The sequence below is a fragment of the Lonchura striata genome, chromosome 1 (genome assembly GCF_046129695.1).
Source record: "Lonchura striata isolate bLonStr1 chromosome 1, bLonStr1.mat, whole genome shotgun sequence".
Classification (NCBI taxonomy): Eukaryota; Metazoa; Chordata; class Aves; order Passeriformes; family Estrildidae; genus Lonchura; species Lonchura striata.
In genome coordinates this window covers 28,890,821-28,911,345 of record NC_134603.1, presented here as the reverse complement: position 1 = coordinate 28,911,345, position 20,525 = coordinate 28,890,821, and the positions used below count along the sequence as shown (strand labels likewise).

General features: G+C 39.8%; 2 protein-coding genes across 3 annotated transcripts; both read right to left on the bottom strand.

The window, feature by feature from the left end:
• Positions 1 to 2,266: 2,266 nt before the first annotated feature.
• LOC110481779 (myelin P2 protein-like) lies at positions 2,267 to 6,404 on the bottom strand. 2 transcript variants are annotated; one of them, XM_021550540.3, is made up of 4 exons: positions 6,160 to 6,404; positions 4,429 to 4,601; positions 4,065 to 4,166; positions 2,267 to 2,519 (listed from the first exon to the last, which is right to left on the bottom strand). In XM_021550540.3, exons 1-4 carry the CDS (start codon positions 6,230 to 6,232, stop codon positions 2,469 to 2,471), a joined length of 399 nt encoding a protein of 132 aa, XP_021406215.2. In that variant the 5' UTR covers positions 6,233 to 6,404; the 3' UTR covers positions 2,267 to 2,468. The 2 variants fall into 2 exon arrangements, with proteins under 2 accessions (XP_021406215.2, XP_031359904.2); XM_031504044.2 differs by lacking the exon at positions 6,160 to 6,404 and adding an exon at positions 5,125 to 5,152.
• Positions 6,405 to 12,189: 5,785 nt separating this feature from the next.
• LOC110481778 (fatty acid-binding protein, adipocyte) lies at positions 12,190 to 15,571 on the bottom strand. Its single transcript, XM_021550539.2, has 4 exons — positions 15,457 to 15,571; positions 14,017 to 14,189; positions 13,697 to 13,798; positions 12,190 to 12,429 (listed from the first exon to the last, which is right to left on the bottom strand). Exons 1-4 carry the CDS (start codon positions 15,527 to 15,529, stop codon positions 12,379 to 12,381), a joined length of 399 nt encoding a protein of 132 aa, XP_021406214.1. The 5' UTR covers positions 15,530 to 15,571; the 3' UTR covers positions 12,190 to 12,378.
• Between the last annotated feature and the right edge of the window lie 4,954 nt (positions 15,572 to 20,525).

The following is a 20,525-nucleotide window of genomic DNA, read 5'->3' as shown; positions in this document are numbered from 1 at the left end:
ATGCTGATTTGTACCACCTACCCTATTGTTTTTGCCTTCGACACTATCAGTGTTGCTGCACTTATCCTGCTTTGGAAAGTCTCCAGTTCTCATGACATTTTTACCTGACCTTTGTATAGAGTGAAAGTGCCAAATACTAGGCTCCTAAACAGCATATCTGTATTTAGTTAGGAACGTAAAACCCCAAAGATATCATTATTTTAATTCCAAATCTCTGTAAAAATAAATGTAACTAAAATTTTCTTTAGAAGAGGAAGGGAGAGATGGGTTATGTCACAGAATTGGAGACGACAGTAAATAAATAAATGAAAAGTAGGTGAGCAGCCCTTTGTTTTCATTCTGTTAGTGTTTCCAGATCCGGAAACTGTAGTTTGTACTGAAGTAAATGTTTATTTATTTCCTTTGCCTAAGGAAATAAAAAACTGAAAACCAATATTCTATTGAAGAGGAGATTTTTCATTTAACTTAAGAATTTACAGGTTGCATCAGGAAAAGCCAAGGAAATACAGAGCTTGTTTGCAGCAGTGTCTTCTCCCTTGCCTGTGGCTTAGGGGTGGGAGGTGAGCTCTGCTTAAAAGTCTCTGGACAAGTTCCAGCTTCCAGGAGCCAGTCTGGGGTGAGTGGCTCCAGCAGCTTCACTGGGACTGTGTTATACTGCAAGGGAAGGTAATGAAGAATTTGCAGAGCAAAAATTCAGATTCACAAGTCCATTTCAAGGCATATTTGGAGCTGTAAGAAATGTCTCTGGCTCTCTGTTAAGACACTAGAAGAATAATCTGGAGGGTCACGTATAATGAGAGTTCACACTGTATGGCTGTTCTTATGGAAGCCTCGTAGAATATCTTCACTCAGGATATGTGATTACATTCTGTTTGCAAAAGATGACACACAAGGAATTGTTCTGCCTCTATTTTTTGTAACAATCACTGAGGATTTGGAGTCACAGTCATAGAGGTGAGTTTTAATGGTAAGGTTAAAGATGGGGCATTTGTCCCTTCATCTAGGTTAGAGACCAGGATAAATTTTGAAAACTGAAAACTGCTGTCCATAAATCCCACAGCTTTCTCTCACGGCTCATATTTTCTAGGATTCAAGTGTGCCTTCTGGCAGCTGCCTGCAGTTATACTGCATCTGCATAAAAATCTATCCAGAGCTGAGCCCAGATTCCAGCTTTTCCAGTGGTGGGTAGAGAAGAAAGGTGACCTTTATATCTTTAATTTGCATATGATATTCATCTCTTCATTCTCTGCTTGGCTAAACCAGTTTAGATTCTGATGTTCAGGATCTGTCTTAACCTTGAGAACTTGTGTTCTTGCCTGTAAAACCAGTAGGCAAAGGTTCATATCAGCTCTGTTGGCTCCTAAATAAACACATGTGCCAAAATAAACGCATGAGCCTCTCACAGCTGTTTTAACCCCACAGAGGAGGCAGGAGCTCTGTGTGATGGCACGAGGCAATGACATGATGAAATGTGTTTCGTGTGAATGTGGCAGTGGTACTGACCACTGGCCAATGGAGGCAAATATTAATAACCTGCTGCAGTGTTTTCTTTGTTAAATAGATTTCTAGAAGTTTAGGTTTGCTTTTTCTGTTTTTTACCTTAGATAAAAGCAGAGTAAGTGCAGTGGAAGGAAGGAACACTTTAGCTACTCAGTTAGGCTTGACAGCAAACTCTACCCAATGCAACTCCTCTGTGAGCTTATTAAGCATACACTTAAAAATACTGTGCTGGAAGTAGGCTTGATTGCTGAGCACTTTTAAAGTGAAGCCCTCTAGCCTTAAGGCTTCTGGAGTTCATTCACACCTGCTCCACACTTTGTTTCATGGGTTTATCTGCCTGTTTAGCAGACAAATATGGAACATATTCTAATTTTTTTCCCCTCCAGTATCTGTTTTCTTCCAAATAAATCCTGGCACTATAAGAAATATAAGCTTTTTGAGATTAGTATGAAACAATGATGTGCTAAGACTATAAGGCTACAATGACATATCATACTGAAAGTCAAAAATTCTGGTGGTAAAGATAATTTTCCCTCTAGGAGCCATTCAGCAATAAAATATCTTGTGGGAAAAGAATATTGAGCCCAGGAGATTATATTTTTTACACCTATCAAAGAATCAGTGTTAGCCCTCTCTCAGATATGGATTACTTGTGTTTCACCGTTTTACTCAGAGATAGTCTGACCTTTTGTACAGACACTGTCAACAGAAAAGATAGTGCCAGTCAAGAAATAAACATAAATCATTCATGTGGAGCCAAACTCCATTTTCTGTGTTGAGAAGATTTTATTGGATCACCACAATATTTTGGATTAGTTACACTATGGCTCTGAAATATCAAATTATGGCATAGTCATTTTCCCAATAAAAGGAAATAAAATGAAGAAGCACAGTGCATGAGGCTTTGGTCACTGAACCAAGCCGAGGTTTTAGAGCCAGTTCTGGTCCGGTGCAGAGAGGGAACTTCTTCACACTCTTTCATAAACTCTAGTGCAGACAACCCCTTTCATGGCATATTCCTAAGGCATAAAGGAAAATTTTAATATAAACCTTTTGCTGACAGCAGTTGCGTCTGCTGCAGTAGCCTCTGAAGTCAATGAAAATCCAGATGTTTTTACAGCAAAGCTATTTTTATATTGCAAATAGAGCTGTTTCTATTTTAATAGCTTTAAACTTACATTAAGTGGCATTTAATGACAAAAGGATTGCAAAATTAGGTTCAGCTTCTACAAACAAATTTACTTTCCTTGGTATTATTGTTGGCTTGTCAGAAATATTAGCCTCACCAAGTGTTTATATCATGGCCCACCAATGCTTTCAAATTTTCAAAGTAGTAAGGGTTTTTTGTGTAGAAGCAGAAGTAACCTGGGTATTTCAAAGGTCAGGCCTAAAAATCTTTGCCCCTCTGAGTCACAAAATATTTCTCTTGACCCTCTAACCCCAGTGGCTGCTGTTGACTCACAGGATACATGCAACAAAGGTGACAGGATGTTAAAAAAATACTTCCTTGGTCTGCAAAAGAGGAGGAGTCCTCCACAGCCCTCTATGAGGCAAGGGGCAGACAGCAGGATGCTGACAGAAGAGACACTTTACATCTCTGCTTTATGAAGAGGGTTTAATAATAAGAAAATCTTACACAGAAATGCAGCCATGTGGAGATGCAAAACCAAATCAACTTTCCTACATAAAGGGAAGTTTCAAGAGAGCTGGAGATGGACTTTTTACAGGGCTGTGTAGTGGCAGGACAAGGGGGAATGGCTTTAAACTGAGAGAAGGGAGGTTTGGATTAGATATTAGGAAGAAATTCTTTACCATGAGGATAGGGAGGCACTGGAACAAGTTACCCAGAGAAGTTGTGGATGCCCCATCCCTGGAAATGTTCAAGATCAGACTGGATGGGGTTTGGGTAACCTGGTCTAGTGGAATGTGTCCTTGTTTGTGACAGTGGGTTGGAATTAGATGTTCTCTAAAGTTCCTTTCAACCCAAACAATTCTATGATTCTACATATGAGAACTTATAACAAAAGACAGTGAGAACGACCTCACATGTAAAAGTGTAATGCTGCTGACTTCAAACAAGTTGCCAAAATTAGTTTGACTCCAATATTTAAAAACTTTAATGAACAAAGTGAAATCTTAATTTTAATAGTGACCCTTACAATGAGGGTCCCTAAAATGTTTTCTCTCCCTGTCTTGGCCAAGATAGTGAAAAGGAAGGAACTGTTTCAGGGACAGCAGTACCCTGCTCGGAAACTTTTGTTTCCATTTCACAGGTTTCTGTTATTTTTAAACCTTATTCCTTTTAAGAATAATAATGTTGAGAGTAGTAAGTATGCTGTCAACTTATGGCAGCTCTGCCAATATAGTCACTTTAAAGACAAGTTGTTGTATGCAACAACATTAATTTCTTTCCAGCTGTTTTCTAAGCTTGGTTCCATTTTTCTCTCCTTTAATTTGTTTCATTATTCAAAGAGTAAGCCTAACTTGATAGTCTGTTTAGACAGAAACGTACTGAAGGCTGTATCCGGCTGACCTTTAGCAGTGTACAAGGAACGTGAACTTACCACCACCATCTTCCCATCAACAAGTCTTCTCTTTATCGTGGTCTCTTTGCCATTCCACTTCTGCACTTGCACCAATGACCCTTTCTCCAAGGTTACAACACTCTGCAAATTCCAAGAGAAGAGTTTCAGACTGCAGGCTGAGCTTTGCAGTTTAGAGCAGCAATTCACCTTGTGTTGAGCAAGATATGCACTCGGGGATAATGGCACGCTCCGTAACATTATATTCAGCACTATACTGTGTCTCTTTCAGTGCTTTATTTTAATAGTTTGGAAAACTCAAGGTGCACTAAGGGCGTAGATAAAATTTCCCATGGTGTTCTTCTATGAGGTGTTCAGACCAATCAGAGATCATCAGCCCCCTTACCTTGACTTTCCGGTCATCTGCTGTTGTTTCATCAAACTGCTGGCCCAGTTTGAAGGAAATGCTTGTATTTTTGAAGGTGCTTTCAGTTCTGATGGTCACTATGTCCCCTTTCATACTGATGATAATGTCAGGCCTTGCCAGGCCACCTAGTTTCCGGGCAGCTAAGCCCACACCTAGAAATCAGAAACAAACAAGAAAAAAAAAAAGTCATTACATGCTAGAAGCAAGAAACTCAGTATCCTCTCATGATTCTTCAGTGGAAGAATAAGGAAGAGTTTATTCTTGAATACTTTAATGCCTGATTTAGATGAAACATTCATTCTTTAGATGAGACGCTACTGAGACAGAGGTAGGAGTGAGAACCTCAGCACTCAGGGGCTGAGGCAGCCCAGCTGAAAAGTGTGCACCTTCAGCAAGAAGTAAAGATATAGACAATTATAGAGCTGTACATTTAGTTAAGAAGAAATACAGTTGGTTACAAATCTGCATTAATTTAATATAGATAGAATAAGTAGAATAATTCAGAGGAAGAGTCTGGTTCTCATAACAATTTGTAAAAATAATTTTTAAAAAATCCTTGACAATTCTGAGAATTTGTACCTTTGTTAATAGCTGCAAGGAAGAAACTGGATGCTGAATTGCCAATACACTGGTGCTTGTTCATTAAAACATACTGGAGACTGGGTAATTCCTTACTTGTTATTAACATCCCTTAAGGATCCTTGCATCTAAACCTTGGTGAAAAATTCAAGTATGAAATATAAAAAATGTCGAGGTATAAGGGCTGAGAGCTGCAAAGAGCTTCCAGGAAAATGCCATACCAAAAATCTTTTGTATTGCCTAGTCTTTTCCAGTCCAGTTCATTGTAAGGCTTGAGGCAAATAAGGCTGTAAGGCTTGAGGCAAATAGGAATGAAGCCACTGGTGATGTATCACTGCTTCATAAGAGCAGAAAAGGGATAGCTGTAGTTAGTGCTTTTCTTAATGCTATGACATTCTCAGATGAAAAGATCTGTAAAAAAGGGTATGAAGTTATCTGCAAAGTATAAAACTGTTTGCAGTAATTATTCCATACTAAGCAATTCTGTTCAGATGTTCAGAAAAATATTTGCAGCTGGACTTTCCTCCCACATTCACCCTGTCTAATTAATTAACTGCAATTCTTTTTTTTATTCAGTCTAACATTTCAAATAAAGGGAACCAGTGAATCATTTATAGAGCAAAAGCAATGCAGTAGCTGATTGTCCATGCACTTGTCATGCAGGAATGAAGCCAGCATTAAAATGAAAAACAGTGCTTAATTTGTTACGTTCCTGGCATTCTTCAGTAACAGATAGATTCATTCACAATATTTAGATGTCTGAAACTACAGTGTCATGAGACATCAGCTCCATTATATATTGTGAATTATCATAAGTCACAAGTTTAATAGTGCAATCAAGGGGAAACAAAAAAATCTGTATCTCCATAGATTACTCTTGTGACAGAAAAACATATTAGATCAGTTCATATCAGTTAGACAGAAGTAAATTTATAATAGTAATTAATCACCTACCTTTTTCAATTTAGATGCTAAAGAAAAGAAATTAAATTATGTTAGAAGAGTAATTAAGTGCTTTTTCTGGTGAGAAAGAAGGCACCATCCATGAGCAGAACCTTCCCAAATGAAACTTATTAACAAAAAAACCACAAACAAACAAACAAAAACAAACAAACCCAGAACATTTCTCACCCAATTCTTTCATATAGTCATCAAAATTTTCGCTGGAGATGAGTTTCCAGGTGCCCACGAATCTGTTACACATGGTACAGGCTTTGTGAGGAGCTGGTCCTGCAGGGAGAGGCAGTGGCCACGACAGCTCTTGGTGGCAGTCAGAGAGATTGTGTGCCCAGCTGAGATTTAGTGGTCTCCCTTTAAAGAGCTCTGGTCCCTGTGGCAGTGGGGGTTGGCCAATGGGGGAGGCAGCAGCAGGGCGAGACAATGTGCACCTTGTCCAAGCAGCCGTGCCAGCGGCAAGGCTCGGGTGACGCCGCCTTGGCTTGCTCCCCTGAGCGCAGCAGGACACGAGGGCACGTGGGGATGGGGACGGGACGCTTCCAGCGCACCCGCAGAGCGGTCAGGGCACACTGCATGGGGGTCAGCTACACAGAGACAAGCACAGGAGCGCTGCCTCCCCGCAAAACCCAGCTCCCACTCTCCTCCCAGTGCTATTTGCCTGCTGTCACCATCTAGAACAGAAATCTATAACAGCCATCTCATCCTACTGCCTGAGCAATCCAGGGCTGACCAAAAGTTACAGCACCTTCTTAAGCCATTGTCCAAATGCCTCTTAAACACTGACAGGCCTGAGGCTTTGACCACCTCTCTAGGAAGTCTGTTTCAGTGTATGACCAGTCTCTTACTGAAGAAGTGCTTCTTAATGACAAATCTAAACCTTCCTTGACACAGCTTTGAACCATTCCCATACCTTGGGGGAATCCATATCCTATCCTTGGATACCAGGGAGAAGAGATCAGCACCTTTCTCTCACTTCCCCTCCTCAGGAGGCTGTAGATGTTACCACTATCATTACCTCTGAGCTAATCGGATAAACCAAAGCCATGTGGATTGTGTGAAGGAACAGTCAAGAAGACAATGTACGAATGGTTTGTTGGGTTTTTTTTACCTTCATGATCCATCCTGGAAAGATCTGTATTTTTTATCATTTAAAGGCAGAACTGAGTTATACTGTTCTGTTTTCTCCCTTTGCATCAGAAAAATGATCCCAATCTGTGTGTTCTTCCCTGCATATATCCCAGACAGGATCACAAAAAGAAGAAGCAGACAATACTTTCTGGCTCCCTTTTACAATGAGGAATATTCAGAAGATGAGTGCATCAGTGGAGATCAGCTCTTGTGCTTGACAGGTGGATGGTGTGAAAGGAGGCTGAGTTATTAAAGTGCTTATTTTTATCTCTAAGTCACTTGGTGAGAGGCAAGAAGCTTTGCTGACTTAACAGGGGGACATATTCTGTTTTCTTTTTTCTTTCTGCACATGGGTACTTGATCTGCCATAACGTAAAGGGAAGATTTAAGCAGCACAATAATATAAGGCATTGCATTCAAATGTGTCATACAATTGTCAGATTTCCTCAGGTTTCCCTGCTTCCTTGAAGAAATGCCTCAACCTCCTTGTGTCCGTGTATTGTTTATACTAGAGAGCCCTGAACTGGATTCCACAGCATTCCAGCTGTGGCCTGCTCAGTGCAGAATAGAAGGGAAGGATAATCTCCTTCAACCTCCAACACTCCTAATGCAGCCCAGGACATCACCCACCCTTTGCTGCTGATGCATGTTCCTGGTTCATTTTTAGCTTGGTGTACACCAGAACCACCAGAATATTTTCTGCCAAGCCAAAATTGAAAGATTGAAAGATTAGAGTTTTCAGCATTTAAAACTGTTCCGGTTTTTGGATTTTTGGTTTTATTTTTCTTTTTTTGTTTAAGTCCACAATTAGAACTATTGTCTGATGCTCAGTACAAAGCAGACACAAGGAATAAATAGATAAACCACACATGTATGTGACAGGCAGGAATTTAAAGCTTTGTAACTCAAGACACCTCAAACTACCTGAAACCATTTAGAGCAAGACCACATCAGATGTGGTCAGTAATTCTGTTCTTCCCCTTACTAGACCATCTTCCTGGAGAAAATTATTGCTTTCTACATGGAAAGATTAGAGGCTTCTTTCCTACTTGGGTGAATAATAGTTACTTTTTGTTTGCTTTTTTTGTATGACTCTAATTTCTGGGTTATGACAGCCTATAAAGACTCTTCAGATCTACATTTTAAGGGCAGAGACACTGGGATTATAAATGGTGGGACCAAATTTCTTGTGTTTAGTGTTGAAAGAGTGAGATGGAAATGGTGGCATGACAAGGAGGGTGAGGTCTGGGTCCTGACTTGAAAGGAAGGAGGGGAACACACTGAAACAAGTAAATTATAGAGTCTGGGGAGTGAGATTCTTGTAGTCTTTGGTTTATATGGCGGTTATGGGAAATAAGGTCTTCAGTCATGTATTTTGGTGGCATATGCCAAATGTTTTAAACCCCTCAATAATAACATCAATAGAGGAAGCTGAAAAGAGCTTCCCTTGCTGTACAAGTCTAATGATAGCTCAGTGCAGGGAGCAGAAGTCTGGAGTAATTGAAAATATAATCATGGCAAAGAACCCTTTCTCCCCCACAACAGGAAGCAGGTGCTGTATCTGTAATAAGTAAATGTCAGTCTTTGAAAGTGTTGTCCACACAAAACTCTTCTAAAGCAAAGATGCATAATATCACTTTTTGTATCAAGAATAGCTAGTTTTTTTATTCCATCTCTGAAAATGAGAAAACTTCTTCTAAATGAAACTATCCATTTTTGCTCAAGAAATAATATGAAAATAGCCTACCGTTGCTCCTCAGGCATTCTTTGTTCTTTTATTTAATTGTCTTACCCACATAAAGGCACTTTAACAAGACAAGGCTGGTGCCTTTGGGTAATAAAAGATGATTGGGATATTGTAAAATTAGGCCCAAAGAAATTCAAGAAGAGCAAATTAGTCAGAATAGAATAGCTACACTGCAGTGCCAGTAACCTTAAGAACAAAAGTAACAGAGAATTATTTATTCAGACAAAACCCCAGTCTTAAGCAGTCTCAAACAATGTTGACATTGCTACCATCTATCTCTTTGTCACAAAGAAAAATCAGTACTTTCATTAAAAGGACTTACAGTTTAGGAAGAACAAGAGCACGGAATTATATCTCAGTATAAATAATTGTGGAAACCAATCTTTTCTTGGAATTTAAAGGGGAAAAAACATCAAGGATTGTGAGTACATATGATAAGGAAGAGCCTTGATTCCCTTGTTTTGCTTATGGTTCATGTAAAACAGGATTTAAAACATTGAACTTGGAGATTGTGAAGAAACACAAGAGATAAAGGTAAGACTGGATAGAAATAGAGAACTAAGAATTCAGAGATTTTTTAGAGATAAAAGAAAGAAAATACAGAAAGTATTTAAAGAATTTAAAGAAATACAGAAAGAAAACTTATGTGAATTTCTTTAAAGGAAATATGATCTATTCAAATTCAAGACAAAAAAAAGTCTAAATAGATTCCCAGGGGAGCGATGAAGAAAATAGAAACAGAATGGGAGAACAGAGGTCAAAGAGGGACTTGCTGCGAGGACACCAAGGATGTTTTAGCATTGACTCTATGAAGCTGATAAGCCCTGAACAGGGGGCCAGCATCCTCCCTTTTCCCTATAGCTACATTGGAGGGTGCAAATAGCTTCTTGTCCTTTAGCTTGAACATCCAACAAAACCAGGCTGGACAGCTGGGCTGGGGGAACAAGTCCAGGCTGCACTACACACAGAGGGCTTGACTGGCCAGGACACAAAAGGCCTTCAAGTTCTTTCCAGTGGAAATAAACAGTTAAAAGAAAAAGAGAAAAACAATGGATAGATCAATGATCAGAATAAGCCTTTCCTCATCTTTCTGCTGAATTGCTAAAAATCTGTGGGTGTGAGTTGCCTTTCCCTTTTGCTGTCCAAGAAACCTGTGAAGGAGTAGTGAGCGAATACGATGAGGGGCAGGGATCTCCTCCTCTCAGTATTCAAGATGCCTGCTGCAGTAAGTGTGCTGCCCATGGGTTTGTATGGGTTTAGGAGGATCCTTCTTTGGCAGAAAGGAATGCTCTGGATGGTTACTGACTTCTGGACAATAGTTTAACATGACAGAAGAGAGAGGGAGTCCTGTGCTGCTCTGCAGGTAAGGTCAAGACACTGATCTGACTTCAGCCCTTAGAAATGTGTACTCTCACCTCCATCTGGGCCTGAGAGCACATGTCACTTCTTGACAGAGAGGAATCACCTCCATTTATTCAAGCAGTCACTAGAATGGTGCTGTTTTTAGACAATAAATTTTGTCCTTCTTCAGAGAATAAATCCCAAACATGTTCATATTCTAAAAAAAGCATCACTAATACTTCCTTATGATGCTCTCCCTGTTCAGGTTTATAGACAGAATGTCACTTTATTGAAATTTCCAAAAATAGAAGTTTTAAGTGTCTTGATTAATTTGCAAAGTTCAAAGTCATCCACCAGGTACCAAAACAAATGGGTTTTGTTTCTCTTTTATAAGAAATTACCCTTTGCTGAAATATTAGGCTGTGAATGTTACAATTGTAACTGCATTCAGAATGTAAGATTTCTGGAAAATAAAATCTGCTATATCAATACCAAACTATTAGAAAGTGTACCTTTGACAGAGTATTTCCAAATCTGTGGATGATAGAATACCATGGGCTTATATTTAATGTCTATATGTAGTTTATTTAAGTCAGTGTTTCTCCTTCTTACAACCATCACTCTCATGCAGATTTTCTACTACTAAATTGCAATTGTATCCTAAATCTCATAAATAATTTTGGTTTTGTTAAGTGCTAAGTAGATTTAGTACTATATATATGGAGTGCTCTGAAGCATTCTTCCATCCCATATGCAACTGTTCTCTAAATTGGTGAGATTTCACAAGCAGTGAAGCCAAGGTTAAAACAAAGGAGTTGTTTGTTTTCCTGCAGAATTTACTGATAGTCTGGCATCACTTTTAAATGACTCCTCAGCTCATGTACAATGTAAAAGTCCTTCCATTTCCCTATCTGGTTGTATAAATAGTGCAAAAACTTGGAAACAACCTGACTAATTCAGTGGAAAGTTCAAGTGTATGAGAGGTCACTGCTGCTAGCAGTAGGGGCAGAACCATCACCTCTGACAGCTGACTTTGGGAATGCCAGGAATATGTGGAATTTGGTTCAGAGTTCTTAATCGCTCGAGATATGGTCATTTCTCCATTTAGTGGTTAAGGCACACATTTTTATACTTATTGTCTGGGTTTTCCCTAGAAATCTCGATTTTTTTATTTTGTCCTCACTTTAAGACCTCCCAGGTGTAAAAATCATGGCTTCTGTAGATGCAAAGTTTTGAAATAGGAGACCAGGCTTATGGGCAGGAGAAGATGGCAGTTCAAAAGTAAGCAGAGTTGAAAAACATGGTGTCCCAAAGGGCTTTGCATCTAGAAAGGCTCATGTTCCTAAGAGTGATCAAGCCTAATGAGCTAGTAGAAAATGCATGTAGGTAATAAATGAAGTTGTACCACCAGCAAACTTGTACAGACTTTTAGTAAACTTGAGTATTTTTTAAGCTATGATTCTTAATTCCAGGCTTTTAGCGTATCTCGGTCAAAATAAGATGTTCAAGACAAGCATATTGAAAAAATAATCACAGGTGAAAGCTCTAACATTTCACACTTGATGTTAAAAAAGGATAAGATCAAACTGCTTCAAATGCTCTTCAGGTTTAAAATTTTCTGCATTTGTGCACAGAGGACCTGCTTGTGTTTGGAAGCCAAAACTGGGCATCCACAGATCATCCTCCTCCCTGCCCCAGAAGCAACCACCTCTTCTTGAAGCTGAGAAGAGCAGCCCTATTCCCCTGGCTGAGCACAGACTCCTTGCAGGGGGCAGCCCTGCAAGCACTCCCCAGATGATGTTCAGGTCTCCATCTGCCATCGTGACACAAGTGCCACTCCCTGGACCAGCTCCAAAGCTCTTTCCACAGGAGATGGGTGACCTGGCTGAGAGTGGCACTGGCTGTCACACAGTGCTTTCCTGCACAGCACCCCTTCCCACACTGCATCCCCCAAACCCCTCCCTGACAGACTCCAGCATAAGCACACAGTGTAGAAAGCAGAACATTTTATTGAATAGGCACAACAAATTAGACTAAATGCTTTGTAACTGCTTTGGGATATATCTGAAAAAAAAGTACAGTTCTCTTTAAAACAGATTTGTGAGGCTTTTCTCCTTTGGTTAAGTTAGTTGTTTTACTCCAGCTTTAAGCATTAGTCCTGTGTGAAGGTGGCTTCTTCATGCTTTTTCATAAGTTCTTTTGCAGGAAACGTTATTCATGGTGCATTCCTGGAAAGAAAAGATAATTCAATAAGCTTTTAACTCTTACTGAATGTTAGTCAGAAGATAGAGAATACTTATCTATTGGGAACTAATTTAAGAAAAAATTGCGTTTCTCTGTCTCTAAAGGCAATTGCTAAAAGAGTGGAACTCAGTTTTGAGAGCTTCAGCAACAGAAGACTGAAAAACAAGCACAGGAGTGAAAGAATTTTCAAGAACTGCTCTACTGACCACCAGGAGATTTCTAACCTTTTCTTAAAAATCTCTAAAGAAGGCTCTTAGGACTTCTGTGGAGGCTGACTGGATCCTGGAGGTGGGCATGAACCTTTTTTCCTTCACCTTTTGCAGCTGTGGTTGTCTTCACACACATGAGCACAACACATGCACACACAGAGAGCTTTCAGACTTGCAGCTGTGGTGTCAGCCTCTCCATGTTAGGCTCTGTCTTCATCTATTTTTAAGTTAGATCAAACTCTGTTTTGTTCACTCTTTCTTAATGAAGTTGTTATTAAAAACTCTTTCTATTTCTTCTCCTCTGGTCTCTATCCAAAGGAATTTAAATGTTGAATTTATGGACATATTATTTTTCCTTAGGGGAGGGCAGAACTCTTCAGGAATTTTGTGTATGTGTATTATTTTGCAGCATGTAGGAATCTTAGCTGCCTTTTATGAATATAGATTTAGTCCTGTCCCAGATTCTTCAGTGTGTTTTCTAAAACTGTAGAGCAGAGCCCAGACTGTATGCAGGCCTTACTGGCATCAAGTCAAGCACAATAGTCCCTGACCAGATAAAACCAACCAACAGAGCTTGGATGTGTTTCCTTGCTCTAACATCATATCATTACCACAGTTGTTGGTGATGCACAGCAGGATTCCCACAGGTGGCTCTAGGCCTCTGCTGAAGATGAACACCAGTACTCTGCATCAGCATAGAGTGGAGGTGTTTAATGTGGCTTTGCTAATGCTTCCTCTATACTGTTCAGGACTTAGAGATTCTGAAATACATAAGTTTACCTCATAAGGATTTTGGGTTTTTCTTCCTACACTTTCCCAGCCATGTCTTGCTATGGAGAACAGGCTCCTCCATACCATTCCATGAGTTTAACAGCTTTTCAGTTTTCACCTATGCTCTAGACTCCATCTGAGAGACTTCTCAACAAGTGAACAGAGTCCTTACAGATGCTTTCCCTCCCTGTGTTTAATCCAAAGGCATACATCAGCTAAACATGAATTCTGCACACCGAATTCAGCAATTAAGTAACAAAAATTAACTTACCACCACCAGGTTCCCATCCACCACTTTTCTCTTTATTATAGTCTCTTTTCCATCCCACTTCTGCACCTGGACCAGCACACCATTGTCTAGGGTTATGACATTCTGCCAAATTGAAAAAACATAGCATGGCTGTTTCATCAGAGTGCTCTGGTCTCAGGAGAAGACTCTCCAGGTCCAAACAGCACTAAACACAAAACACCCACAATAGTCTTACCTGTGGAGCAGCATTTCTGCACTGGATATCAAAATCACAGCTCTGCCCTACCTCTCCCACATCCCTTTTGAGAGATGTATTTACAAAATGCCATTTCAGGGCTCACCTTTGTTTTTCTGTCATCTGCTGTGGTCTCATCAAACTCTTCACCCAGCTTGAAAGAGACCTCTGTATTTTTGAAGGTACTTTCTGTTTTGATGGTTATCACATCACCATTGATGCTGATAGTTACATTAGGCTTGGCCACACCAGCCATCTTCCTGGTAGCAAACCCCACGCCTGTAAATAAGATAGGGCACTATGAATTTTTTGTCTTTCCTCAATCTTTTTGTCTTTTATGTTGGGAAAAAAAGCCCTCAGTGCTTTTCCCCCAGTTGCTTTCTGAGTGTTAATAATTCTATGTTACAGAGATTTTTTTGTAAAATCTTACTTGGTACTGCTATAGACCAAGCTGGGTGGGTTGATGTAAGGAAATTCTCTGTCATTGTCAAAATAGTAAAAGCAATATTTTGAACACTGAGATTATATGAACGCCAGATATTTGCACATAGACTTGTTCAGAATAACTTTAGTAGTTTATACACTAACTTGTATGCTAATTGCATACAAGCAATTATGCTAATTGTAAATAAGCAGGAATATAAAACAGTTTCTGAGCCACAAAAGCAACAAAACTAACAAAAAAGGAAAAAAAAAAAAACCACAAGCTTTTTATATTTACAAGTGGGTAGGTTGAATATAAGGAAATGATTAAGGAATAGCTGGCAATTGTTATGTCCTGAGTAAAATCTGGAGTAAAGATTAGAAATGCAAGTCTCACTCATTGAAAGATGTCAGGATAAGTCACAGTAAGTATTTTACCCCTAAACTGCAAATAACCCCCCAGATTTTTAGCATGTAGTAATTGAATCAGTGCAAGTTACTCCTGGCTTCTTCCACACTAACAGAATGTTGAAACCTTCTAAATACTAATTTTAATTCTAAGTGAGAAATCTACACCTTTAGAGAAAAGTTAGACATCAAATCTTGCAAGTATCTGCATGAATCCATGCATTTGTCTTTGTTGATATTCACTGGAGGCAGCTACAGAGTTTCATTCACTATAATAGCCATGGCAATTAACTGCTGTCCTAATCCAGTAGCATTTTAAAGTTGTTTAGGTGTTTTGCTCATAGACATAAGGAAACTTGTTGCTTTCTAGCATCACACCAATTTGTGTGTCCAAGAATAAAAGTTAATTCACACAAAATAATTCAGTGATGTGTTTTCCTTCCATTTATAAAACTACTAATAAGGCATGCATAGACTAGACTTACCTGAAATCATTCCCATCAATCAAAGTTTTCCTGCTTTTTCCTGATTTTTAGGATTTTAACACCACTTATTGAAACAGATGAATTCTCCAGTTTAAGATAATCTGATCAAAATACTGGATTAAACCCCCCTTGATAAACAGCACAGCCAGAAAAAGCAAGTAAAGAATAAAGTTCAAAATTGTCATTGCTTCCCTGTTCCAGATACAAGAAGTTGAAATAACAATTCTCACCCAGTTCTTTCATATAGTCCTCAAAGTTTTCACTAGAAAGGAGCTTCCAGGTGCCCACAAAATGGTCACACATTTTGTCAGCCTAGAAAGATGTCCTCCAGAGGTTCAAACAGAACAGGAGAATATAATGAGCTCCAGGAGAAGAGCACTTATCTTTAAAAAGGAGCTGTGGCCACATGATGCTCTGGGATGACCAATGAAGAGTGAGTTTCAGTGACCACTTCTTCCCCTACCCCTCCTCTGCCAGTGGGTCATAGTGCTATTATTCATATGCCCTTACTAGCACAAAGATCACGGACTTGTTTTTATTTCATTATTTTTGTTGTTGAAGAACACTCTACCTTAAAGGCAAATAATTAAATAAAATTACCTCTCAGAATAAAAAGGGAGGTTCAAGCCTAACCCTCAAAAATTAATGTTCTCTCCCCTACTCTTTCATTTGAGTACATTATATGAAATGGACACAGCTCAGTTCCTAAACTTTCAGATCCAAAAGGCTCATTGTGATCATTTAGCTTGCTTTCAGCACCCCTGCAATCAGAAATTTCCTCTAAAGAAATATAGAACTACAGGAAGAAATGGATTTGGAGCACAAAGAGAGAATTCTGAGGTTATAGAAAGCTAAGGCAATAAAATTTCTTCCTTGATTGGGAACTGCTTGTCCTTGCACCACCTGAATCAATTTAACAATATGTCTGTAATATGCTTTTATGCAATGGAGATGAAATAGGGGGTACTGTGAGAAGAAAAATAACAAAACAGAAGATTTCTCTCCCTTTTACTCCCATGCTTTCAGACAAACTATGCCCCAATGACTAGAATTTTGAGTAGTTATGGCATAAAGCTAGGCTCTGGTATTGACTTACCCAAAGTCCCTGGACACTTCATTTCTTTTCTGCTTGTGCTGTTCAGGCATTAATTTGTTTGAGGCAAGTTGTGCACAGACCTGACATAATGGGTCCATCTTGACTGATCCTCTAAGTCCTGTCATACTTCAATTCACAGAATAACTATCAGAAAGCAGTCAAGCAAATTCTTAGACCTTCCTTTATCTGTAATGTGCTATTCCAATGGCAAAAGCAGCTAACAAGTGTATAGTCCAGCCCCTGAAATTCTCCTTAAGTGGATTTCCAGGAATTACTCTGTTGGTTGCTAGGCATCAGTATTGTGGAACAAATGTTTTTCTACTTGTTGTCTTTGTAAGTAGCAATGCTATAGAAGAGTTATTTCTATAGGATTGCAAGATCATAGGAGTATTTAGAAGGCAAGGGAAGTGAGGAGGTCTCCAGTGCATCCCTCCACTCTGGTAGGGTCTCCTCTGAGCCCACATCAGGCTGCTTAGAACTGTGCCCTTTTGTGGATCGGAAAACTCCCAGGATGGAGCCAGCACAGTTTCCTTGGACAGCACACACCCCTGCCCAGCTGCCCCAAGGGGGAAAGGCTCTCCTTATCCTCTCTCTGAACCTTTTGTACTTTCAGCTTTTAGTCACAATTTCTCATTCCCCCACCATTCACTGCCTGGTTCCAGCTCCTTGGTCACTTTCCCACAGGTGTTGAGGGCTGTTTGTAAGCACTCCCAAAGCTTAGCCAGGATAAGCCACTTCAGTCTCAGTCTGTTCTCACAGGGCAAGTGCTCCAGACTCCTGAGCATCCTGTGGGTCCTCTGCTGAACTCACCTCAAAACTGGGTGCAGGACTCTGGATACCCCCTAATGATTGCTGGGATGAGGGGCATAATCGCTTCCATCCACCTACTGGCTGCACTTCTGACATACAGGGCAGGATGTTTTTGACCTTTCTGCTGCCAGGTCTCAGTTCAATGCCCACCAGGACCCTGAGGGTCTTTTCTGCAGGGCTTCTCTCTCAGCAGTGTGTCCCCAGCCTGGATTGCTCTGGGAGCTAAGCATGCTTGTACATGTATAATTAGTTACCTACTGGTGCCTTTAAGATGTCAATCTGTGGGGACTAGAATAGCTAATCTTAGATTTGGCCTATTCTTTTCATTTTTTTTTTTTTTTTTTTTTGCCTATTCACCAACTTTGGCCTAATCTCAAAATAAAAAAAATTATATTCTAATTATGAAGCAGCTGGTGCCTTTCCTGGTTGGTTTTTGCAGAGTGTCACATGCTCGTGTTCTTTAAAAGGAAATTCTGAGTCCCTCAAGTTTGTGTCATTATCTTGAGGTATTTTTACATCAGATTATTGTATTGAGAAACTCTGTATTGTGAGAGCAGATGGTAGGAACATGAAAACTCAAATATAGCATTTAAATAATGAGAACTGAAAGTACCAGCTGAGGATAGTGGCCGGGATAGAAAGGCTGTAAGTGACTGAAATCAGCTCCTGTTTGTGCTTTCCTTGCCTTTTGGAAACTATTCTGTGTGCAGCTTACTACAACCAGTATTAATTTGTTTGGAGGGGAAATAGGGCCTTTATATTGAAAACTACAGTCTGGGAGAGGGAATTGGCCTTTGGTGGTAACAGCTGTCTGCAATGCTTGTGATATTGGAAGAGTTTTTGGGGAAAGTAGAAGCACCTTTCCATGCAAATCAATTTGGAGCAGACAAGTGCACCCTCCTCAGGCAGTCAATTACTTGCACTTATTTAAAGTGAATCTGAGCTATTTGTAGATATCTTGTGAAAGTGATGACTCAAAAATGCAAGAGGAAAGCCAGCTTGTGGGTTGACTCGCATGTTTACTTCAACAAGCAGCTATCTGGAAGCACACTTATGGCTCTGTCTTGGAAAGTATCCTACCAATGGTATCCTTTCCCTCTTGACTTCCAGTAACAAGAGATAAACTTATGACATTGATGTCATTTAATACAAATCATGCCTGCTCTCTGGGGCAAATGCATGCAGTCTGCTGATAAAGACAAGAGTTTTTAATGGTCATGAAGAAATCAGTGAGGCTTCTGAGCCTGGAAGTTTAAGCAGGTGATTCATGTCACTTGTAGAAGTGTCTTGAAAGCAAGAGCTGGGCAATCTGGCTAAACAACCAAACAACCCTGCAGTTGTTGACACTTATGTGATCTCATACCACCAAAAACAAGGGAATCCTGAAAAGTATAGAAATATCCTTCAAAATAAGCATAAATTTTGAAGAAACCACAGCAGGTAAGAGGTAAACCAAGAAAAGCAAGCTGGCGAGGGTCCAGTACAGGAAATGCTGACAAAGAAAATTAATCTCTTAATCCTGAAATGAGCTGATGCAGCTCAAGTCTGCAAATAACAATGATGCACTGTCTGCAATGTGGTCTTGGGGTGCTGTGACATTTGAGGATGGTTCCTGATGCAGGATATGCTGAAGTGATCACAGAATTCTGTGGTTCTATGAAGTGTAACAGCAAAGCAGTAGCTGTGCAGGGGAAATCAGTAGATGGGAAGGTGGCAACAATGGGTTAAGTCTTACTCCGTAACTCAGACCAAAGGTGGAGATCTACTTGAGATAAACTGATTTTTACAAAAATAAGCACAATAGTAACCTCCCTTTGGCTCTTTTGGGCTTGCAGGAGCAATAACCTCTCTTCCACCAAAATATGTGAAAAGAGGATGTTTATTCCTGCAGTGAAGATCTGCTACTTAGGAGACCTTTCGGTAGAGCATTGTGCTAAACCTTCCCTGCTACTTTATGTAAGGATGGAATTGTCAGAGTAAAAACACATCTTACTCTCAAATGTGAAAACATAAATTAATAGTTATGACTCTTTCTTGAATACTTCCTCGCCCCTGAAGGGCAACAGAGTAAAACTCCTTTGAGTGCTCTGGCTGTCAAACTGGTGACTACCAATGAGCAGCAGTGTATTGTGCTTATGCACTTGTCTCCATAGCTCTGCTCTCTTTGGATGAAACCAACATGAAAAGAATCCATGCTTGATTCCATGGCTGATGACATTGACAATGATTTCCATTGAATATTTCCTTAAAAGGAACCTGGCCTCTACATGAGCTTATTACTGGCACATGGGGCAATATTCATAGCAAGAAGAAATATGTTTTCTTGACAAAGTTATAACAATGGAGATTTTTCCTTATGCAGGGAGGGAACTGTGGCTTTGATGCAAGCTTCTTGTTCAGGCACAATAACTCCTACTGAGAAGATGGACTATAACAGCCCTCATGTTAGGAAGGAGGGACCATATCACACTTTCTGGTACTGCTTCAACTTAGACAAAGCAAAAACCTTTCTTAATGCTTGTCTGGCTAGGTACCAGACTGAGAATTTGTTCTAAGGCCCCAGGGTAGCTACAAGAAAGGTGATCTAATTCTGGAGCAGACAAGAATAGAGAAAGGAATGCTGTCTCTGCTCACAAAGCTGCTACTTCCATTTCTGATTAACATTTGAAACAGGTGAATTGACTTGTACTTCTGCTTAGTCAGGAAAAGGTATAACTAAAGCTTCAGTATTCATAATGTGACACACTGGCTTTACAAAATACTGGCTTCAGTTCACTTGAAAGTTCAAGCAGCCAATTGGTATTTTTCTCTCTCTTGGGGAAGGAGGTGAGCAGGAGAAAAAACAGGTTCCTGTGCTCAGTGCCCAGGACCAAGCTGATGCTGCCCCACTTGTGCTTGTGGCTTCAGACCTCACTCAGAACTGAAGGTACTATTGCAAATTATCACTTTGTTGAAGGAGTCAGATTTGCCAGCAGCAACAAATAAATCTGCTGTTTCCTTGAGTGGGTATTGGCACCACGCTACGTAGTCACACTGCTGGGCTGTGACATTTGGTATGCCCCAGCACCTGCTTTTTAACTTTTCATTATTCTGGGTTCTTTTATTTCCTCCTGAACTGTAGGCTCAATGAGTGAGTCTCCACTCTATTAAATAGGTTTCCAATATCTGAAAGCAGGACCATGAAAATTAAAAACATTTAAAAGATGTTTCTGAAACACTAAGCTAAGTTTGTGGTAAAGCTTTTAAGAACAGAAATGAAATCTCATAACTCTGAGACATAGTAAGATCAAGCTCCAAACAAAACCCAGTGGCTGACTCCATTAACTTGCAATTAAAATGTGCATAATTATGTTTTCTGAATTTGCTTTAAAGATGAAGAAAAAATGCAGATAT

What these genes read in the sequence shown, in the direction of transcription:
- LOC110481778 (XM_021550539.2), bottom strand. Translation starts at nt 15,529, where the DNA reads ATGTGTGACCATTTTGTGGGCACCTGGAAGCTCCTTTCTAGTGAAAAC. An exon ending in GGACTATATGAAAGAACTGG is followed by an intron (nt 14,190 to 15,456) that starts GTGAGAATTGTT and finishes TCTTATTTACAG; the next exon opens with GCGTGGGGTTTGCTACCAGG. An exon ending in CAGATGACAGAAAAACAAAG is followed by an intron (nt 13,799 to 14,016) that starts GTGAGCCCTGAA and finishes TCAATTTGGCAG; the next exon opens with AATGTCATAACCCTAGACAA.
- LOC110481779 (XM_021550540.3), bottom strand. Translation starts at nt 6,232, where the DNA reads ATGTGTAACAGATTCGTGGGCACCTGGAAACTCATCTCCAGCGAAAAT. An exon ending in CAGATGACCGGAAAGTCAAG is followed by an intron (nt 4,167 to 4,428) that starts GTAAGGGGGCTG and finishes TGGAATTTGCAG; the next exon opens with AGTGTTGTAACCTTGGAGAA. An exon ending in TTGATGGGAAGATGGTGGTG is followed by an intron (nt 2,520 to 4,064) that starts GTAAGTTCACGT and finishes TTTATGCCTTAG; the next exon opens with GAATATGCCATGAAAGGGGT.